At 30.5% G+C, this 21340-nt stretch overlaps 1 protein-coding gene across 6 annotated transcripts in view; it reads left to right on the top strand.

Annotated features, from left to right (window-relative positions):
* The window catches only part of LOC106469496 (nuclear hormone receptor HR96-like), a 13352-nt gene extending 966 nt beyond the window's left edge, over window positions 1–12386 (top strand). The window contains exons 1-3 of one of the 6 annotated variants that reach the window (XM_022398035.1): window positions 11–84; window positions 6090–6263; window positions 9728–12386. In XM_022398035.1, the coding sequence (XP_022253743.1) occupies window positions 6117–6263; window positions 9728–11338 (1758 nt within the window). In that variant the 5' untranslated portion in view covers window positions 11–84; window positions 6090–6116 and the 3' untranslated portion in view covers window positions 11339–12386. Of the gene's footprint in view, window positions 1–10; window positions 85–699; window positions 2082–5315; window positions 6264–9727 lie in introns of those variants that run through there. The other 5 variants (XM_022398038.1, XM_022398037.1, XM_022398036.1 and 2 more) reach the window with 5 other exon arrangements.
* The last annotated feature ends 8954 nt before the right edge of the window (window positions 12387–21340 follow it).

Genomic DNA, 21340 nt, shown 5'->3' with positions numbered 1-21340 from the left:
TATATATATATATATATATATATATATATATGTATGTGTGTGTGTGTGTGTCAAGACCAGTTGATTTCAGTTAAGAAAATATAGGTAAGTACAATAATAAGCGGATCATTTGCAGAAAAGCATTATCCAATACTGAATTTATTTGAAATGCACATAATACTTTAAAGTTTAATAGACCGCGAGATCAACATAAGCTAGACTAGTGTAGAGGGATTTTCTGCTCCAGTTTTAAACTTGTGAAGTTGTTTGGTGTGGGAATATTTGGACACGTTAATTTAGTTAAAAAGTAATCTCCTGTACGTAAATTTAGGCTTACTCCCTCAATTTTAAACAGTGGATGTTTAAAAAACGAAGTCTACCGGAAACGTTAACCATTCGTATTCATAATTACAAATACTAAATTACTAAAATAGTAATAATATTGTAGTTAGTACAAGTAGTTTAAATTTAGTTTAAGTTAGTAGTAAAATTATTTGCAGAACTTACGAAATCAAATATCAAATATACTTTGTATTAACATTTATATAAATTATAATAAAATATTTAATTTTTGTTTTTTAGGATTCATATAATGAAAATTTAAAGTATTTTACTGTGTAGCTTGGATAGTATATTTAATGCTAATATTGTTCACATTAGTATTAGTAATAAGGACTTGACAAATAATATAATATTAACACAATTATGACAATGCAAATTATAGCAATTTCAATTAATTTTGTTGTTGCTCTAGATGAATGTGAATTTACTAAATTATGAATATTAAGTACTTTCATTGACATTCTTATGTGTAAATTTTAGAAATGGGCTAATTTGAAAGATTGTAAGTAATGATAAAGTTAGGATATTAAAACTATTAAAGTTTGTAAACACACACACTCCTGACAAAATCGTACTAGTAGTATCAGTTAACACAGGTCTGTAAAACAGTAAATGAAGCTGCAAAGCAAACTATCATAATTGAGACTAACCACATTTACACCTCTAATAACATTAAACTATCTGCAAACAATATAGTGTAAGGCAGTTTCATTTGGAAGGGGTAGTAATAAGAAAAGTTACATATATGTGTGATAAATGAAAGAGAAATAATGTACATCATTTGCTTTATAAACTGTTACTGCATACAGAAGTGGTTGACAGATGTTACTAAGAGAGAAAAGTGTCAGCAGTGAAAGTAGAATATATAATTGACAATTATACTTTTAAAATGTAGATAAAAAGGATGTACATATAAATGTCTCAAGTTTAAGAAATTGTACATGTAACATTTAGACATGTATGTGCTGTATACCTCACAGTCTATCAAATAAATCATTGAGTTTATTGTTGTACAAATTTGGTCACTATATCATATTGTACAGTGCAATGTAAATAAATGACATTTACTCATGTACCCTATGTAAGAGTAATGATTAGAGATCAGTGATTGTCATGATTACTGACAATTAAGTCTAATTGCTGTTTTTGTTTGTTTTTTATTAGATGATAATTAGTATATCCTGTTTCTGCTGCTGATCTATTTAGGAAAGTCTTGAGAAGGATTGTATATGGTAATAGGAATCAGATTTAATCTTGAGTCTTCTTGTTAACACAGCAGCTTTTTTATCCTCTCATGAGAGCCCAGATGAATGGATAGCATAGTGCTTTTTAACAAGAAGACTCTGGATATATTCCCAGAACCTGCCACTACATTCAGTGCTTCTCTTGGGACTTCACTGAAGATAGCAGCAAATTAGTAGCCTAAGTGTAGGATATAAACTAATCAGTAATTTGTGTTTTAATAAAAAAAAAAAAATTAAAAAAAGGAAACTAATAATTAGACATAGGTGACTAATCATGTCAACTACACATAATCATCATTGTAAATTTATTACTTTATATATGTTCAAGCAGAACACAGTGCAAAACTTGTAATAATTGTAACAGGGGATTTATATTTATAACTGGATGTGATATATCAACATGTTAAGTAACAGTCTCTATTTATGGGTTTATTAAACATTAAGATATTTAATATTATTGTACATGTACTCTGTCAATACTATGAGAGAGAGAGTGCCATTTTACCGAACAAATTGGTAAGTCAGATGTGTGAGCCTTGCTGTTTATTTCTTGATAGTTTTATATCATAATTAAAATTATGAAACAGTGTATTTCAATTAAGTACAGAAAATTAATTTCAGTTATAAGCGTGGGTTATAAATTATGAATTACCAGAATTTAATAATTGATTGAATCACAAAGATATTGTCATGTAAAAAATTTAGTGATTTAGAGATAAGCATGTGATATGTTTTTGATATTTGAGAAAAATAAATTGATATACCATAATTCTTTTTTTTTCAATTTTTAACTCGCAAGGTTTCTTTAATTGCATCAGGATGGTTTTGTATACCAACTGGTCAGAGAGTAACTCGGAAGAATGAATTTTAGATTTATTGATAACAGCTAATGAGGATGTCACCAAGGCATGGGTCCCTCAACTCTTTAATTTGTTCTAGTAAAAATGTATCAAAATTTTAAAAAATTACTCCCAGGTAAAGCAGGAGAATGCATAAAATTTAATCTAGAACTTAAAAAGCTTCCAAAGCCCTAAGGCGAGCCCTGGACCCCAGCCATAATGGGGGTGAGCCTGTCAAATAAACCTTACCCCCCACACCCCACTTTTAATTTGCCTCCCACACCTCTGATGTGATTGCACGGGTTTAGTGTGGGAACACTTGGGGTAGAATGGTCATTGCATAATTAGGTTTAATGTTTTGCAACAAGCCGAAATATAAGAAATGAAATTTAACTTTGAAGTCATGAGACAAGATTTATCATTAGCGAATTGGGATAATGAGGTAAAAAAGTGATATTGGACAGTTTTGGGAAATTAAGAAAAAAAACATTACTTTTAATTCTAGATAGGAGTGCACAACCATTATAAAAAGTTTCAATATTAATAACAAACAAGTTTCATAGTCCATGGTGCAGTGAATTTTAAACTAATATTTATATCTTAAGTTTAACATTAGATTGTCTTCATATATTCTTACAATTTTTGCACTTGAATAAGTATGTTGTATTAGCCACATGCACTCATGCTTAGTTTGTTTGTGCTTTATTACATTCTAAATATTATTTAAAAAAATATTTACCAAATTTATATGTATCATTTACAAATGCAAGAACATTGAATACAGAGAGAACTTGTACCACGGATATTTTGGTCATTTATGCTGTATGTTGTGCTATTTTGGTCTGTATGATTAGTTGGGGTTCTGTAAGTGTAAATAATAAGTTGTATTACATGATATTTACCTGACTCTTCGTATGAAAATTTGAAGATTGGCTAAGAATGAAACTTGTGTAACATCATTTATTTCACCCCTGTGTCAAAGGAGCTAGTTTCAGTTGTTGTTTTTTTTTATATAGAAATTGAACCTTGTATTGTAATCTGTCATTTGAGACCAAAGCACTGACAGTTTAAATATTTATAGCATATGTAAGTCGAACCAACTTATGAAAATTATGTTAAGTATATATCAAAGGAAAAAATAATTAAAGGTAAAAGTCAAAGGTAAAATAATTATCATAACAAGATAATTTATAAAAATAGAATTTGTCTGCATCAACTGAAAAGTGTATAACAAACAGCTTTTTAAATAGAGACTACTACATACATAAGTACAAATTACAACATACCCAACTTTTTTAAGGCATTGGAACTTACTACTGAAGTTGATAAAGTATTTTAGTTTCAAAATAAAACAGTATTGTATACATGTTTCCGTTCTAACTGGAATTAAATTTTCAATACAAGCTGACTAAAATTTTATTGCAATAAGCCTGTGAACTGTATAGTTGTGTTTGGTGAAGCTAGAAATTGCCTAAGTATTTCTGTCTAGTATATTAATAGAAATGAATATGACCTTTTTAACTACATAGATGTTTTTAAGTAATTAAAGTTTATTAAATGGCAGTTAAGAGCTGTTATGTCTTTCTAACTTCTTTATGTCCATTTGATTAACATTTTCAGTGGGTTAGTGAAGAGACGTTTTAGCAACAGTTGATTTAATTGTCATTATTTTACTATCTGAGTTGCTGTAACCTTTAACTATTAACATTGGTAGTGTATGATTACACTTCTAATAAAATAACTTAATGTATGATTTTGTCAAATTATGAATAAATTTTTTCAATCAATAACACTTTGTGGTTGTTAGAGTGAGCCAGGCAAGGCCTAATGATTAGCTTGATCACACTGTGAATCAAAGGGTTAATAGATTATGTTCTATGACCAACAAACATATTACACACTTTGTGGTCATAAGTACACTCACTATAAGAGTAAAAATCAAATCCCACTATTTTGTCAGATAAAGAGTAGCCCAGCAGTTGGCAGTGGATGCTGTTGACTAGCTAATTGCCTTCCCTCTATCTTTTCAAAACTATGGGTGGTTATGTGTAGATAGCTCTTATGTAGCTTTGCACAAAAATTTTAAATATCTACCATCCCTCTATACCCTTATAATGAGTTTCTTCTCCCAGATCTCATTGTTGTTTGTTATTAAGCACAAAGCTACACAAAGGGCTATCTGTACTTTGCCCACCACGGGTATCGAAACCCGGTTTCCTGCAGTCCAGATCTCAGTGTGTGCCATTTACTGTTTGGTAATGAGCAGATTTCTCAATACCATTTGGAATAATCAGAATACATCAACATGTTATTCAGTAAAACTGTTTTTATGTTCAAATCTATATATACAAGATTATTAAAAATTGTCAATTTAAAAAGGGATATTAAAAAAAGTATAGAAACAAGATAAGTAGCTTAAAGTGAAAGTGCAATCACTAAAGAAGTAAACAAACAAGCTTAAGGTTTGAAACATAGTGTTGATGCTAGTTCCTCAAGCTACAAGTCCCTATTTTGACTCCATGTGTAAAAGCTTTAATATTCAGGAGAGTCAAAATAGCTTGAAGAAATAATGTCAACACTTGAGCTTGTTTGTTTACTTTTTTAAATTAACAATTTTTAATAATCTTGATTCTTTAGTTTTATTTCATGTCTACCATGGACACAAGTCTGTATAAAAGCAATACTGTTCTATTTGAAACAGTTTAGTTCAATGAAACACGTAGTTGGTGTATGATGCTCTGTCTGGAAACAATGACAACCTTTGGATTGGCTTCATACAGATTGGATGGCTATTGCTCCCTGATATTATTACTATCATTGATAGTGGTATTGTATGTATGATCACTATGATGTATGACGATCAACATACCACATGTTATGTATATGCTTCTAAAATATATATAGCTACTATATTTATACCCTGTAGTTATATGGGGAGTCTGTAAACACTGAATTGAAGGGACTACTGAACTATACTGAAATGGTACACAGACTGGATTCAGTAACTACGTGAGTTTTATACATGCATGTAGGCTAGTATTTATATAGATGCATGCATATCTATTCAGTACAAATATAAGACAATGTGTCCTAATATAATAGGATAAATATACAAGTAAGCATTTGTAATATTTCTTATAAATTGTTATATTTCCTCCTTCCTCTTTCTCTCTACTGGCCATAGTAAGGCCAGTCATGGTTTTTCTGCAGTTGGCCAGATTTCCTCTTAGAGTGACAGATTACTTTTCACTTATTTGGGACTTTAACCCAGGACCATTACATTGTAACTTCACAAGTGTCTTAAAGTAATGTTCTACTAACTAAGCTACATATATCAGGGCTTTAAAATCCCACTAAAGATAACTTACCACTTAGCTCATTACAATAATGTACAAAGGAGGAGAAAACACTTAATAAAATGTAACCATGATCAACTTGCTGAGTCAGAAATGTATCACATTATTAATAGCTATATTGTTAAATATACAATAGGTTGTTAGTGTCAACTGGTTAGTATGAGATTTGGAACTAAACTTTTAATAAGTATAAAAAATGTACACAGAAATATGCATACACAGAAGATTAGGTAAAATATGACTAATATATATACAGAGATATGTTAATGTAGAAGATAACTGTAGATAATTACTAACATAAAGTGATTTAATGACTGGTATTTTTATAGGTAGTTAATATGAGAAACTTAAATTGAATGACAGCCACAATGACAGAAGATGTTAAAGCTGGAGATGACAAAATCTGTGGTGTCTGTGGAGATAAGGCTTTGGGCTACAATTTCAATGCTATTACATGTGAATCATGCAAAGCATTCTTCCGTAGGAATGCTGTAAAAACCAAAGTAAGTTATTTATATGTTTAAAACTACACACTTGATGAAATTAACTTGAAAATTGTGTATTTTATAAGAAATCAAATATTGATATAGGAAATTTTCTATTACCTTAAAATATTGCAACATTAGTATAACTAAATAATATATAGATATGTTAAGTATGCTTATATATATAAACTTACATGTTTAAAAAGCAACAGAATACCTAATTTTGGCTTGTTTTCAAACTAATGATAAAATATGTTATTTGCGCCATAATTAATACTTCGTAGGAATAAAAAGTCTTGAAAAATTTTTTTTTCTACTAATATTAGTATTTTAGAGGTATTAGGACGTCAAGAAATTAACATTGGTTTTTTTAGATGAAAAAACCCGAACAATTTGTATATCAAAACAAAACATTTATTAAATGAAATAGTCTCCATTCTTATTGATGATGCTTTTCCATCTTACAATCAGGTTGTTAATGCCCTGATTAAAGAAATTGCTTGGCTTTGAAACAAAAAACATGTTGATGTCCTCTTTAACACCTTCCACATTTACATACGTTTTCCCATTAAGATGGTATTGCAGTGAATGAAAAAGATGGTAATCTGATGGTGCCACATCTGGAGAATATAGTAGATAGGAAAGAACTTTCCAACCCAACTCCATACTTTTGTGTTGCATGCATGCCACAAGTTAACGTGCATTGTCGTGGAGAAGAAGAACACCTTGAAGGGCTTGATTTAAACATTCCAATTGCTGACTCTAGATCTGTACATTGACAGTTCGTTGTGGATTGAGGAGTTCAAAATGAATTACTCCTTTGATGTCCCACCAAATGCAAAGCATCACTTTCTGCAGTTGGAGTCCAGGTTTTGAGGTTGTAAGTGGTTTTTGTCTAGGACTGAGCCATTGTTTTTGACATTTAATATTCGCATAGAGAATCCATTTTTCATCAATGGTGACAATTCTGTCCAAAAATGGTTCACACGCATTACGAGCCAGAAGAGACTAAGCAACATTCACACATTGGAAATGATGATCATTGGAGAGTTCGTGATGCACCCAAACACCTTCTGTACAGAGTTTTCCCATATTCCTTAGATGTTTGCATATTGTTTTATGAGAGACATGCAGTTTAATGGCCATTTCACGAGTATATTGTATTGGGTTAGACTCAACAAGCATCTTCAGAGTATCAATTCCAACATGTCGGCCCCTGCCATCACAGTTTTTTAGGCTAAAGTCACCTGAACGAAATTTGCTGAACCATCGTTGAAACTTGCGAACATTCAAAACATTTCCATGAACTTCTTTAATCTTCTTTATGGCTATAGAGGCATTGTTTCCCTTCTTTTATTCAAACAGCATTACATGCCAAATGTGTGTCTCCTTATATGGCATCACTATAAGGGATTAGAGTATGCTAAATTTTACACATTATAAAGGCTACACTAACATGATGTTTTGGTGGTTCATTTAATTATTATACGTGATGTGCGTTTAGGGGTGGGGGGTTAAGGAAAGTATTCCAAAACAGGACATTTATTTCTTGATGACGTAATATTTAAAAAGTTCTTGAATAAAATAACTTGCGTATAATTTTCTGTAAGCCGTGTCCATCACTCAACTTATACTTGTTTTAATTTGATAGTGTAACATAAATTATTAATAAATTTAGGTTCAAAATAAAATTAAATTTTAAATATTATAATGCAGAATTTACTTCTTTTTTCTTAAAATAAAAATGTGAAATATTAAAATTTCTTTAGATTTGGTTTGGTTTGAATTTTGCACAAAACTATACAATGGTGTGTGTGTGTGTTTTCTTATAGCAAAGCCACATAGGGCTATCTGCTGTATTCACTGAATGGAATCAAACCCATGATTTTAGCATTGTAAATCCGCAGACTTACTGCTGTCCCACTGGGTAAAACTGTACGAGGGCTATCTGAGCTAGTCATCCCTAATTTAGCAGTGAAAGACCAGAGGGAAGGAAGCTAATCATCACCACCCACTGCCAAATCTTGGGCTACTTTTTTACCAAAGAATAGTGGGATTGACCATCACTTTATAACTTTCCACGGCTGAAAGGGGGGCAAGCATGTTCGGTAGGATGGGGATTCGAACCCGTGACCCTCAGATTGCAAGTCAGGCACCCTAACCACCTGATCATGCCAGGCATTTCTTTAGAACACCCATTAGAAATACTAAAAAATTAAGTATACTAAATACTTAAAGTGCATTATTTTTACCATAAAGACAAACTATGAGACATTGCCAGTTATGCATATTAGCAACTAAATCATTGTTCAAAACACCATTTAAATTAATTTATTAATGTAAGGTTGAATGAAAATATCGTAAACTGTTTTATTTAAAAGAAAAAACTATATTACATTTGTTCAGACATAAGTTGTCATAAAATTTTAAGATTCTTCCAAAAATATGGTAGTCAATATGATAAAGTAATACATATACATGAAAAGTATATTAGATATTCTTTGTTGACTGATATAATTGTTTTGTGAATAATTCCAAGGGGTTAAGAGTGAAAGTAAAGAAGTATAACAATATGTCAACCACACTATATTTGCTCTAGTCACTTGAACTTTACTTAAGTGTAATTTGAACATATTATCATGATTACATTTGTGTGTGTATTGCATGTTTAAATTCTGACTATGGTACTCACCTCTCCTTAGAATGATTGGCTAGCACTTTGGCTTTACTGCAGAAAAGGTTTTGCTTATGCACCAAGCTAATGAAAGAGCCTACACATAATATAGTGTACTGCAGTTAATGCAGTACGTTCAATATTGCAAGAAACATTAGGCCGCCAGTATAAATGTGACACAATCTCGTTGTGTGGTACTTCCCTTTAGCAGTTCATATAAACAAAAAGCTCATTCATTTCTTTGGTATTGCACTGTTTAGACATATTCTTTTTTTTTTTCTTGAGAACAAAGAATTTTTTGCACTGTGCATATATTTTAAATTGGTGTTTTTCAGCTAGTTCCTCATAAGGATTATTTTTCTTAAATAAATTTCATATATTTAATCCTATGTGAACTGCATGAACCAAGTTTCTATGAAGCTATAGATAACGATGTATAATTCCAAATTCAGTAAGTATACATTTATGAATTTAGGTATTTAGTAAACTTTTATTCGCTTGGTGTTTCTCTGTATCAGTTTCATTTAGTGTAAAACCCTTGCATTCTTTTATGATGTTTAGTCACCATGTAAATTTATTTAAGTCAGATGAAAATAAAAGTATTAATTAGTTTATTTTTTTTTGTGTATGGGTTGTACATCCGTGATTAATAGAGTTGACATCCGTAACTCTTTCTCTCTTGATGATGTCTTCATTTGTGATCAGTGTGCAAAAACTTTAGCTGTTATTTTATTTCATATAAATTAAAGGTATCAGTTAGTTTTAAATGTCTCTTACAATATTATTTCTCTCTCTCTTTTTTTTTTAGGATTTTAAATGTCCATTTAACAATGACTGTAAAGTGGACATTATTACAAGAAGGTTTTGTCAGAAATGTCGATTGAAAAAATGTTTTGAGATAGGAATGAAGAAAGAATGGATTTTGACAGATGAAGAAAAGCGTATGAAAAAAACAAAAATTGAAGAAAACAGAAGAAAACGATATGCTCCTTACCCATCTAAAAGAGAAAAATTATCTATCAGTAGTAGTGTAAAACATACCTTTTCACTCAGCCCAAGTGAAGTAGGAGTGGATGTTGGCAGTGATACTGATCAGGTGGTTGGACTGTTTGTAGACACAGACAAACTCCCTTCAAACTCACAACCAAACTCTCCAACAACTTTACTTTTTGATGAATCAGTAGAATTACAGGCAGAGTCCATCAGTGATAGCAGTGAACTGATGTCTTTGACAAGTGAACATAGTTCAGCTATTTTATCTGATTCAGATTTTAACCAAACTGTTACTTTAATTCCTAATGAAAGCTGTAATGCATTTAGTAGTGTTAAGGAGAAGAAAATCTTAGCATATTCTGTGAGTTCGGTTGTACCTCCAGATTCAGTGATGAAGAATTCCAAACAGCAGTCAACCTTATCATTGTTAGTTAATTCTGATTTATCACCTTCATCATCCAAATGGTCAACATCGCTATCATCTGATGGAACAGGTGAATCACAAGTGACAAGCTCCACTGTCTTGTGTGATGTCCAATCTAACAGACTTTCTCCTAGGTTAAATGGTTCCTTTGTTTCTTTCCTCTCTGAAAGATTTGATAATCATATTTCTTCTCATTTGGATCAGTCATGCTTCAATCATCATAGTAAAAAAGATGACTGTATCATCCCACAATCAGTTATGGACTTGGCCATTAAAGTTGAGTTTGCTGACATTCCACTTCGAAGTAAAGATTGTAAAGAAAAAATTCTAACAGAAGCAGAACAAGCTAAATTGACTGAACTCATCACAGCAAATGAAGTTCTTAAAATGCCTTTATCCTGTGAAGTTCCAGATCCAAGCCTTCTAGATGTTATCAACATGACAGACCATGCAATTCGCAGGCTCATTATAATGTCAAAACGTATTCATGGATTCAAGTCTTTATGCCAAGAAGATCAAATTGCCCTGCTGAAAGGAAGTTGTACAGAGTTAATGCTGCTTCGTTCTGTAATGACTTATGATCCTGAGAAAGATTGTTGGCAAGGCCCTCAAGCTATGTCCATCAAAGTGGACATTTTAAAAGAAGCAAAAGGCAACATATATGAGGAACACAAGAGATTTATCAACTCTTTTGATCTTGCGTGGCGATCAGATGAAAACATCATGTTGCTTTTAAGTGCCATCACTCTGTTTACTCCTGAACGACCAAATATTGTTCACAAAAATGTGATATCGCTAGAGCAGAAAAACTACTATTACCTTTTAAAGCGATATCTTGATACAATCTACACAGGGTGTGAAGCTCGTTCTTGCTACCTTAAGCTGATTTCTAAACTTCAGGAACTACATCTTCTAAATGAAAATCATGTTCAAATATTCCTAGATGTGAACCCCAAAGATGTGGAGCCATTATTAATTGAAATTTTTGACTTAAAGCATTAGTGATGCTTTCTACAAATGGGATTTAAATCATTTGTATACATAGGTTTTGAAATAATTTAATGTTGAATAATTATTGGTAGCTGATTCATATTTGTCAGTTGTATCATTCTAGTATGTATTTTGCTTACTTGACAAAAAAAAACAATTGATGTAATTTATCATTATCATACTTCATAAGTTGCTGATATCCAACACTGAATATTATATATATATATATGAAACAAAAGATACCTTTAATTATTTTCACTGTATCAAATAATGTAAAGTACATAGTTTTAGTTAAATTTACAATTTTTCTGATATTGATGCATATTAAAAAGATACTTATTTTGTAAGTACACTACATGTTTGTTGCATACAAGTCAGATAAAGTGAAACATTTCAACTTTTAATGTCTTTAGAATTATGTTTTATTTATTTTAATTATATCTTAAAGTTAATATTGGTGAAGTAAGGTTGAAATTAGGTTACCTCTAGTATCACCTAAATTAAACTTGCATTCAAATGAAATTCACCTCCAGTGATTTAAGTGTTATATCAAAATAAGATTTAATATCTTTTTATAATTTTACAGGTTTGTACACATAGTACAGTATATATTTATTATTAATAAACATCTACATGTATCTTTATGTTATAACAAAACTCAAATTAAAACTTCTTTAACTATAGTATTTTGAAAATTCTGAATCCTGGAAAGAAATCAAACTGTACTCATAGCACATTTACTCTCACCAATGATACGCACATGAAGATATTGGTACTAGAATATTAAGAACCTGAAGTTCAATACTTCTTTCTCAGGGACATACTTTAAGTAAATGTTGATCCTGACATAAATGTGCTTTTATAGCTGTATTAGTTTAAAGTGCAAATGGTGAGAAGTATGAAATATTTCAAGTTATCCATTAGTACAAGGAGCAGTTCATTCTCTTCCATATGTGTAATTTCAAAATATGTGTATTGAAGTTGAAGAAATATATTATATATTAGGTAGTGTATGATGTATAAAATTGTAATAATAAATATGCACAAATGAAACCAAAAATAAAATAAGTGTTTACTTGAAAATATGACTTTTTAATTAAAAAAAATTTAAACTCTGAATATTATCTCACATATGCTGTAAGTATCTTATTTATTAATATAGTTCTTATTTATAATACTGGATGCTACTATCCGTTAATCAAAAGTTAGTTTCTCCGACATGCATTTTATACATGTGACATTATAGTGTTTAATTTTTACTTTTTCTAGTTCATTACTAAAGCTTCAGTAGTATACACTCTTTGATATGTAGAACAGCCTAACACATTTTAGTTCCACAAAAGTTGTAAATATTAATAATCCTTCAGATTATGCAAGTTTTACTACATATGGAATATTTATTACAATTAGTAGTTAAACATGTTTTTGAATTGGCCTACATATACACACCCAACTTTGCATTCAAACATTTACACACACAAAAAAGTTAACTGAGGCCATGGATACCATACATTTCTCTTTTTTAAATAAAATATGTGAAGTTCGTAAATTAATTTGTGGATGTTAACTAACTTCCTATTTCAGCTTTCTTTTCTTTAAGTTTGGTTGATAAAACTTATAAAAATGGTCACTAATGTACTCTCCTTAAAGGGAGAATTAAGTTTTATATGTTACTAAATATACTGCTTATAAAGTAGGGGAGATGTATATGAATAAACGTTTTTTTCAGGTTTGTATACAGACAGTTTTATCTATTAATAACAGCATGTATTTAGCATAGCATAGACTCCATAATATACTGGAAGTTATCTTGTTTGATTGTAGCCCATTTGTCAATGACTAAAGTAATTGCCATGCTCCATGAACCAGTTTAAGACAATATGGCTTTCGATAATTGTTTCATTATTTTCTGGAAGAGCCCTCTGTCTGTCAGAGCTTGTCTTGTAAGTGCATTATGTTGGTGAACATGACTGTCAACAAAATTCAGGTATACTTTGAATGGTATTTGCCCTTTTAAAGTCTGAAGTCACTACAGAAGAATGTAGAATACAACTCACAAGACCAGATTATATTCTAAATACTAAAGCATGCTTTGCTGTTTGCATCTGAGAAAGAAAAAATAAAAAGAAGAGAAATACCAAACATTATGAAGAAAACTACAGTCAAAGGTGAGACGTCTCATTGAAAACAGAGAATATGTATACAGTATGAAGTCAGAACAGTAGTTAGGAACAATCACAACTAGTACATACTCCAAACCTCTTAAAGACCAAATGGAGAGAGCAAGCACCATTTACAGCAACTTCTTTGAATGTGGATTCCAATACATTGTAGAAACAAGACTAAAACTAGTTAGAATTCAGGAGTGTAACAGATATACAAGACTGTAATACCAATTTCTGCAATTGTCTGCCATATCAGAGAACGTACAATGGAATTAGAATAATACTAAAATAATAGGATATAAATCACACATGAGAAAGGGCATCTAAAAGAAGCCTTCTACATCCACTTAACTGATAACACACTCAGTCAACCTAGTATAGAAGTCAGCAAAACCTGGATACCTCTCTTGAAAATGTTTATATAGTTTGTTCAACTTCTAATGTGGAAGATTCCAATTGGCCAGATGATGAATGAAACTTCCATCAAGAAGGCCCCAGGGTTGAATTCTTACCAAAACCAACACACAAATAGTTCTTCTCAGGACATCCCTGAAGATGGTATCAGATTAGCATTCAAACTGTAGGATAAAACTGGTTAATAATTAGCATCTAGTTATTTTAAGATGTAATAATAATTTACTAATTAATTATTAGACTTAGGTGATCAGACAGTTTATCAACTTTGACAATGACTGATATACGATCAACACAACCTTACTGTAAGTACTTAGATAAATTCATCACTTTTCTAATGTAAAATGTAATGTTAATTTTTCTTTTAAGTTAGCACATAGCATAAATATTAAAAGTATAAGACTCAATCAAGTGGGATGTTTTTTCAGTTTGCCATAAGCCTTTGCTATCACTTTACCAATGACACAACCTGTAATATTTTAACTGCTAAAACGAAAGTACATGTTTTTTCATGGATGATCTAATAATGGCATTATTGCAACCAGGCACTTTGTATTCTCAAGAACCAGGGAAAATTGACATAATATCAAAAATTCTGTACTTAATTGATTAATGTATATTTTCATTGATAAAATGAGCCTACAAGACATATAACATTAGATTCAACGTGAAAACCCTTGTCAGACTATGCCATTTGGCACACCTTATAATAGAAATAGTGGGCATACTAATTATGCCCCTAATGCTTCCCAAAGTGTTTTTTTTTCTGTGTGAACCCATTTTAAGACAAACATTTATATGACCCCACACAGCACCAAATATAAAATAGCAAAAAACACATTCACAGGGTGATTTTCAATCCAGAAATAAAGTATTCCTGATTATGATCATCTCTTGCAACCCCATCAGCTGATGTTGTGACCCCACACAGGTTAGCTGTCCATAGTTTGGGAATTATAGTTAAAACATATGGTAAGCAAAAGATTAAGGAAAATTAAGTTATAAGCACTAAGGACAAGGGACTTGTTGGTTTATTGATACTGTCCACTCCACTAAATTAATCTTCCAAAAAAATAAAAAGTTTGCATGTAGAAACACAGTTATTAAAATGGCTTTCTAACACTTAGATTTACCCATCCAGAAACTTACCGTGCTGGACTATCTTGACACTGGATGCAATTGTTACAGTCATATTCTTACTAGACTACAAATACTGGAATCTATGAATTAGCTACACTTATTACAAACAAATGCTGCTTAAGGGAAGTTCAAACTTTTAAAGTAATTCCAGTTAATACACCAAAATTCTGTCCAAATGTTTGTGAGTCATGGCATTTTGAAAAAAATCACTAAATTTAAGTTAAAAATAAGAAAGTAATTCAATTACTAAACTTTATTAAATGGAGGAATTAGCAATGGAATTTACTGAGACTTCAGCAGTAACAAAGAGTTAAAAAAATTATCTAAAACCATGATGTACATTGTGTCCTAACCTTAGTACCGTGCTAAGAAATCATCCTAACCTTAGTACTGTGCTAAGAAACCATCCTAACCTTAGTACTGTGCTGAGAAACCACCCTAACCTTAGTACCGTGCTACGAAACCATCCTAACCTTAGTACCGTGCTACAAAACCATTTCCCATTTGAAGTATAAAACTTATTTTCTTGGGTTATTTTACAAACAATGACCACCAGAGTTAACGAATCCCCCTCCTCTTCTAACAACTATCAGAATATTAAAAAATGATGGGATCTAATTGACAGTTTTATAGAAATATTTTTAAATCTCAAAACAAGTCTGTCCTTGTCAGTGAAGGCATCTATCTGTACTTCTTTTTGTTTATTCACTCTACCATTTATAATATCCAAGAAGTCGTTTTTCATCTCAAGTAGATAACCTTAAGTGAACTTATCTTGATCTTGCTTAACCTTAGTATAACCAATTAGCCCTTCAGACTTTTAACATATTTTTCTGAATTATTTTTCCATGATGTTGCTGGTTATAAGATTTCCAATAACAAACGAGTCACACAAAAATATAAATAACACTGCAGTTAATCCCACTAATTACTCCTGAGGTTTCTTGTATTTTATTTTACATATGTAAATTGACTAATTTCACCCAATTCTTCATACAGTTTTTACACTAAGTGTTGTGACAGGCAGAAGTAAACAATTAACTCAATATTTGAATGGTATGTAAACAAGTCACTAATTTAAGGGTTAAGACTAATAGATTCTTTATCAAATTAACTAAGCTTTTCAATAATAATGGACTTTCTCTTTTTTATTTATGACAATTGAAATTATGAAGGATATTCAGAGAAGAAGAAAAAACTTTTATTACTAGAAAATACCTACACACCAAAAATCGATATTTTTATGAATGTTTTTAGTAATATTTGTTTTTATAACTAATTTTGAATTTGTGTACTTGTTGCTTAGCTATTCTAATTAAACAGTGCATTTGACTACTAAAATTATACAATAAAGCTTTCTAAAATAAAAAAAAAGGCCCAAAATAATGATTAGTTAAAAAAACATTTTAAAGTAAGGCAACAACATTGATTGGTACAGTTCATAAAAATTTTTTTCATTTTTAGAGCTTTTATAATTGGTTAAAAAAGTATGACCTTAAACAGAAGTCTTTCGAAGGGGTTATATGACCTGTACAAAAAGTTATTTTTCTAAATCACTATGCATTCTATTTATGAAATATTATACAGAGCTAATACTGATGCCACAAAACTGATGGAAACCACTTCCATTGATCATGTTGGTAGACATACAACTTTCAATATGGTGGACATGTGTAAGTAATAAAAGCAAATACTTACCAAACTTACCTCTTTTGTGACTCTAAACATATAAGTAAAGATCAAACGATTAGCAATTATGAAAGAAACAGCCTATGTTTCTAACATGAAAGGGTTGTTGATTGGGTTTAAAAATAATCATCCTTACTACTATCAACTTCAGATACAACTCATAAGTGAACTGGAATGTCTTCTTTGTTACATAGACTTCAAAGGTCATTCGTATTGAATGCAATGAGTGTGATTTAGAATTTTTTACTGAAATCTTGGCAAAACATTCTTTTAAACTGTTAGAAAGGTTGGTAGAAAGTTTTCTCTAAAATCACCTCCATCGATTCGTATTTTACAAACAAATATAAATGTGAATGAATGCAATATTGGTATCCTGATGTTTTCGCCAGTATCTTGTGCTTGAGTATCTGACTTGAGGTGTTTTTTGCTGTCAATGGGAAGATGATTAGTTTTGAAAATGAAAATTGTTCTATTGGATGGTTTCATTTTGAATGTTTCAAAATAAAGTTAGCTTTCATAGGTGCATGGAAGTGCTCTAATTCTTAAAAAGCTCACCAGAGGATAAGGAAACAATGAATTTAAAACTTTGGAAACTCATATTTGACAATTAATATATAATTAACAAGGAAGCAGTTGCTTTGATAAAATTTTCATTTTGATTCTGCTGCTATGCATATAACCAATTTTATTGGCATATCATCAAATTTCTTATTACATTTATGCATTCTATTTATTGAGCCTCAGTGAAAAGAATAATGCTAGTACAAAAACAAAACACAATTTAGAATTTTAAACTATTGTCATTATCAGTAATGTAAATGAAATTGTAAGTAATAAGTCCAACTTATAAAAGATGGCATTTTCCTGTCAACTTTGTATATTTAACATGATTTGTTTATACATTTATCACTAAATGAAAGAAATAACTTAATCACGCATATTTGTTAATGCATAGCAAATAACATTTGCATCCAAAGCTGTATAGTTCTTTCCTTGTTTCCTCCATTTTTGCCATACACGCCCTAACACATGTTCAACATGAACTGTGATGTTGGATATTTTATGGATGAACCTGAATTCCTTTGTGGATAATTGTTTTTTTTTCTATTTAGTAAAAGCAGGAATGTTCACATCAGTAGTACACACAGTTATTATTTTTTAATTCTTACATCTGTAGTGTTATCTAAAGCTAAGGCAATGTGCCAATGTTGCCATCTTATTAATAATAAGTTATAATATTCAAACATAATTACTTACCAAAATAGTGATTTGAGCAAATTCATATGTGTTTGTTGTTTTTTCTGGTTTTATATCTTTTCTCTTAATGGTAGATAGCTACTTGTTTTGTCAACAACTATTAATTCGATTGTCTGTTCGATCTGATGTGTGATGATCTTTGGCAATTGATAAAATGACCTTTAGCCATGGTCGTGCCAGTTTGAACAACAAGAACTGCACAAAATGATGGCACTGTATGATTGTTTTACCCAATAAATGATTATATAACTTGTTATCGGCTAAACTGATAAAATCTTACAATAGTCTTTAATCTCCATTATGCAATATGGACGAAACATATGTGACATCACACGAGAAGAAAATACACTTACTTAAATTACAATGCTCTTTATGTTCAAGTTGCTCTTCATTTAAGTAATGAAAATCTACATATCATGGCCCCAACCTAATAATGGATAATAGAGGTCAAAGTGACCGCAAAAATGAAACAATACAGCTGTAATGGAATTTGGATTGTGAATTTTTGTTAAAGGCAAAAATTTGATATTTCTGTTTTAGTTAAAAAAAATTAATCATTAATTATTTTTCAGCTAAGAATTTTTTATTTCTTTGGTCCCAAGTTCATTTTTTTTCAACATCGACGAGATGAAAACTGTAGGAGAAATGAAAGTCAAGTTTTGGTTATTCATAATACAGGTATGTTTTTTTTATAATGATAATTTTATCTACATAATTACATAGTTTAATTTTGGATTATTGAAAATGCAAAATATTTGTTTGGTATTTCTAATACCCCTCAAGAAACAAGGCAGAAGCAGTCCAACACAAATTTTAACCCTTCACTGTCTACCCTACCTAAAATATCAATGAAAAAAACTATCAAAACATTTATAAACTGCCAAAGCTTAATATTTAAAAGTATAATTAAATGACTCCATGCATTGGTGGGTGGGCATCTGAGGGTATCACTCCCAGTGGAGCTTGGAGACTAATCTCACATAATAGAGAGAACCATCTGCAGTTATAAAGTTGTCTATTTGCTAATGTTTAAGAGTTATTTTCTGATCTTCTTTGTTTTTTAATCTTATTGTTTTATGTATTGTATCTAAAGAGTATGGTAACCTTTAACCTGTAGTTTGATTATTGAATTCAGAGATAATTCAGTATAATTAAAAATACACTGTTTAACTATCATTTTAGCTGTGATTGAGACTACACTTTTAGTCAGCTTGTAAAAAAAACTATTCATTTTTACATATCTCTGTTTTGAAATAAATGAATTATATTACTTAACAGTTTTCCAGATTTGAAGGTAACTTTCACTAATATCTACAATTGAGAAAGAATTATTTTAACAGTATATACTTGAACTGACTTTTCAATTAAATGTCGTCTGCATACATATTAATCCAACTGTTGAGGAATTTGATTTTATTGGTGAGCATATTCAATAGCTTAAAGTGCATTATAAATTACTATTCGCATTCTTTTATCATATTTTGCCATGTTTTACCCAAAGTATTACATAAACAAAATGGCTTATTAACCTGGAAAATTGATAAACAAGAAAAAATCTTATTTTTGACACTTTTTATTTTTTTCTTCTCTGATTGTATTCAGATTTAACAACACTAAAGTAGACAGATAATTAAGACAAACTAAAAATATTCTAGAGATCTTTGTTTTTATTTTCCTTTATATTTTGATGCCCGTTGTGTGTAATTTTTCAAATTTTTTCACAATTAATATATTTCAAATAACATAAATTAATATTAAAAAACAAAATTTGAAAAACTTAAGATTTAAAATCTCTTGTGTTTCAAACAACCAAACTATTCTTCTTCAGGGATATAAAGTGATGCTAGCAGAAATTGTTGAAACTTGACAAAATATATAGTTACAGTATATTAAGACATGGTCTGAAACTAAGGACTATTAAATTCATATTAGAAAAGTTGCTTTCAAAACTTCCTTGTAAACAACATTTGCACCTTCACAGACATACATTTATAAGTGATTGAATGACCTACCCTGGACAGAGCTATGTATAGCTGACTATGAGAAAAATTAGCTCAACTAAGTGCAACCATGATGGATGGACTTACATTTTCTCAAATTATATTACTGTAAAATTCATCTTCCAATCTTGTATTTCTAATCCCACTATTCAAACAGATTGCTCATGTGATGACTGTTTGGGTTTTGTGAATTTTTAAGCATCTGAATCAAGTTTTCTAGATATCTCTTTCAGTTTGGTCAAGTGGATAACACACTGGACTTCTATAAAAAAAAAAAGACCTAGGATCAAACCCTCGTCATGACAAACACAGAAATAGTTCTTCTGAAGGCTTCTCTGAAGATTGCAGCATATTGCAGTCTAAATGGAGGATAAAAACTAGCCATTATTTAGTATCTAGTTATTAGAAAAAAATGGATTTAATTATATTTAAATGATTGTATAGGCTTTTAACTATGACAACTGATATCTGTAAGTACTTAAATTTGTTACAAGTCTCTCGATATTTAAAGTTTAAAATATGAAAATATGTTTGCAAAACTTCCAAAAATATATATTTATACTGTGCATCATACTGTATATCAAGTCACATTTGAAATTACTGGTCGTATTGGATTTCAACCAAAACATCTCGCAACAAAATAAGATCTGATAAGATTCGACTTGAAAATAATCACAATTTGCTAATAATAACATGTAATGGTGGAATTACCCCCCACCATCACAGTACTCAGCTAAACTAAACAGACTGTTTATAATTTAGCCTAAATTTCACGTCTTGGATAACTGGAGATGTCACAATGAACTAATCATTTTGAATCCCAGGCAATATAGGTTAGAGATAGAAGTAATTCTTAGACGATTCATATAATAAAAAACAACCGTATCAAAGTAAGGTTATCCTAGTTACTTTTATCTACCGTAAATATTTTCCCCGTACAAAACATCTTTTCGAAGTAATGTGGGAATTTGATACAGAAGAAAAGTGAATTGAATAGATTTGCAACTACTTTTGCTACAATGAAAATTATAAAACTAGTTATTTTAAGTTTGAACTAATTTGTATTATTAAAATAAAACAAAAAAAAACACGAAGGGGCTTAAACTTTTGTGCATTCTTGGAAGAGAGAAACGGTATAGTGTTTAAAAAGTAGCAAATTGTAAATCTGTTTTGTTGCCGTGATATCATTTTTAAACTTATTCGTTTACTGACATTACTATCAAAACGGTAGTGCTTAGTATGTAGAGATGGGCCGAGATAAAAATGGCTGCCGCATTCAATCTTTTATACTATTGTTGCGTCAGCGAGGTCACGTGACTAGTGTCACGCCCCCTGCTTTCTGGAAATAT

Source organism: Limulus polyphemus, unplaced genomic scaffold, assembly GCF_000517525.1.
Source record: "Limulus polyphemus unplaced genomic scaffold, Limulus_polyphemus-2.1.2 Scaffold3515, whole genome shotgun sequence".
NCBI lineage: Eukaryota > Metazoa > Arthropoda > Merostomata > Xiphosura > Limulidae > Limulus > Limulus polyphemus.
This window is presented reverse-complemented; position numbering and strand designations above follow the sequence as displayed.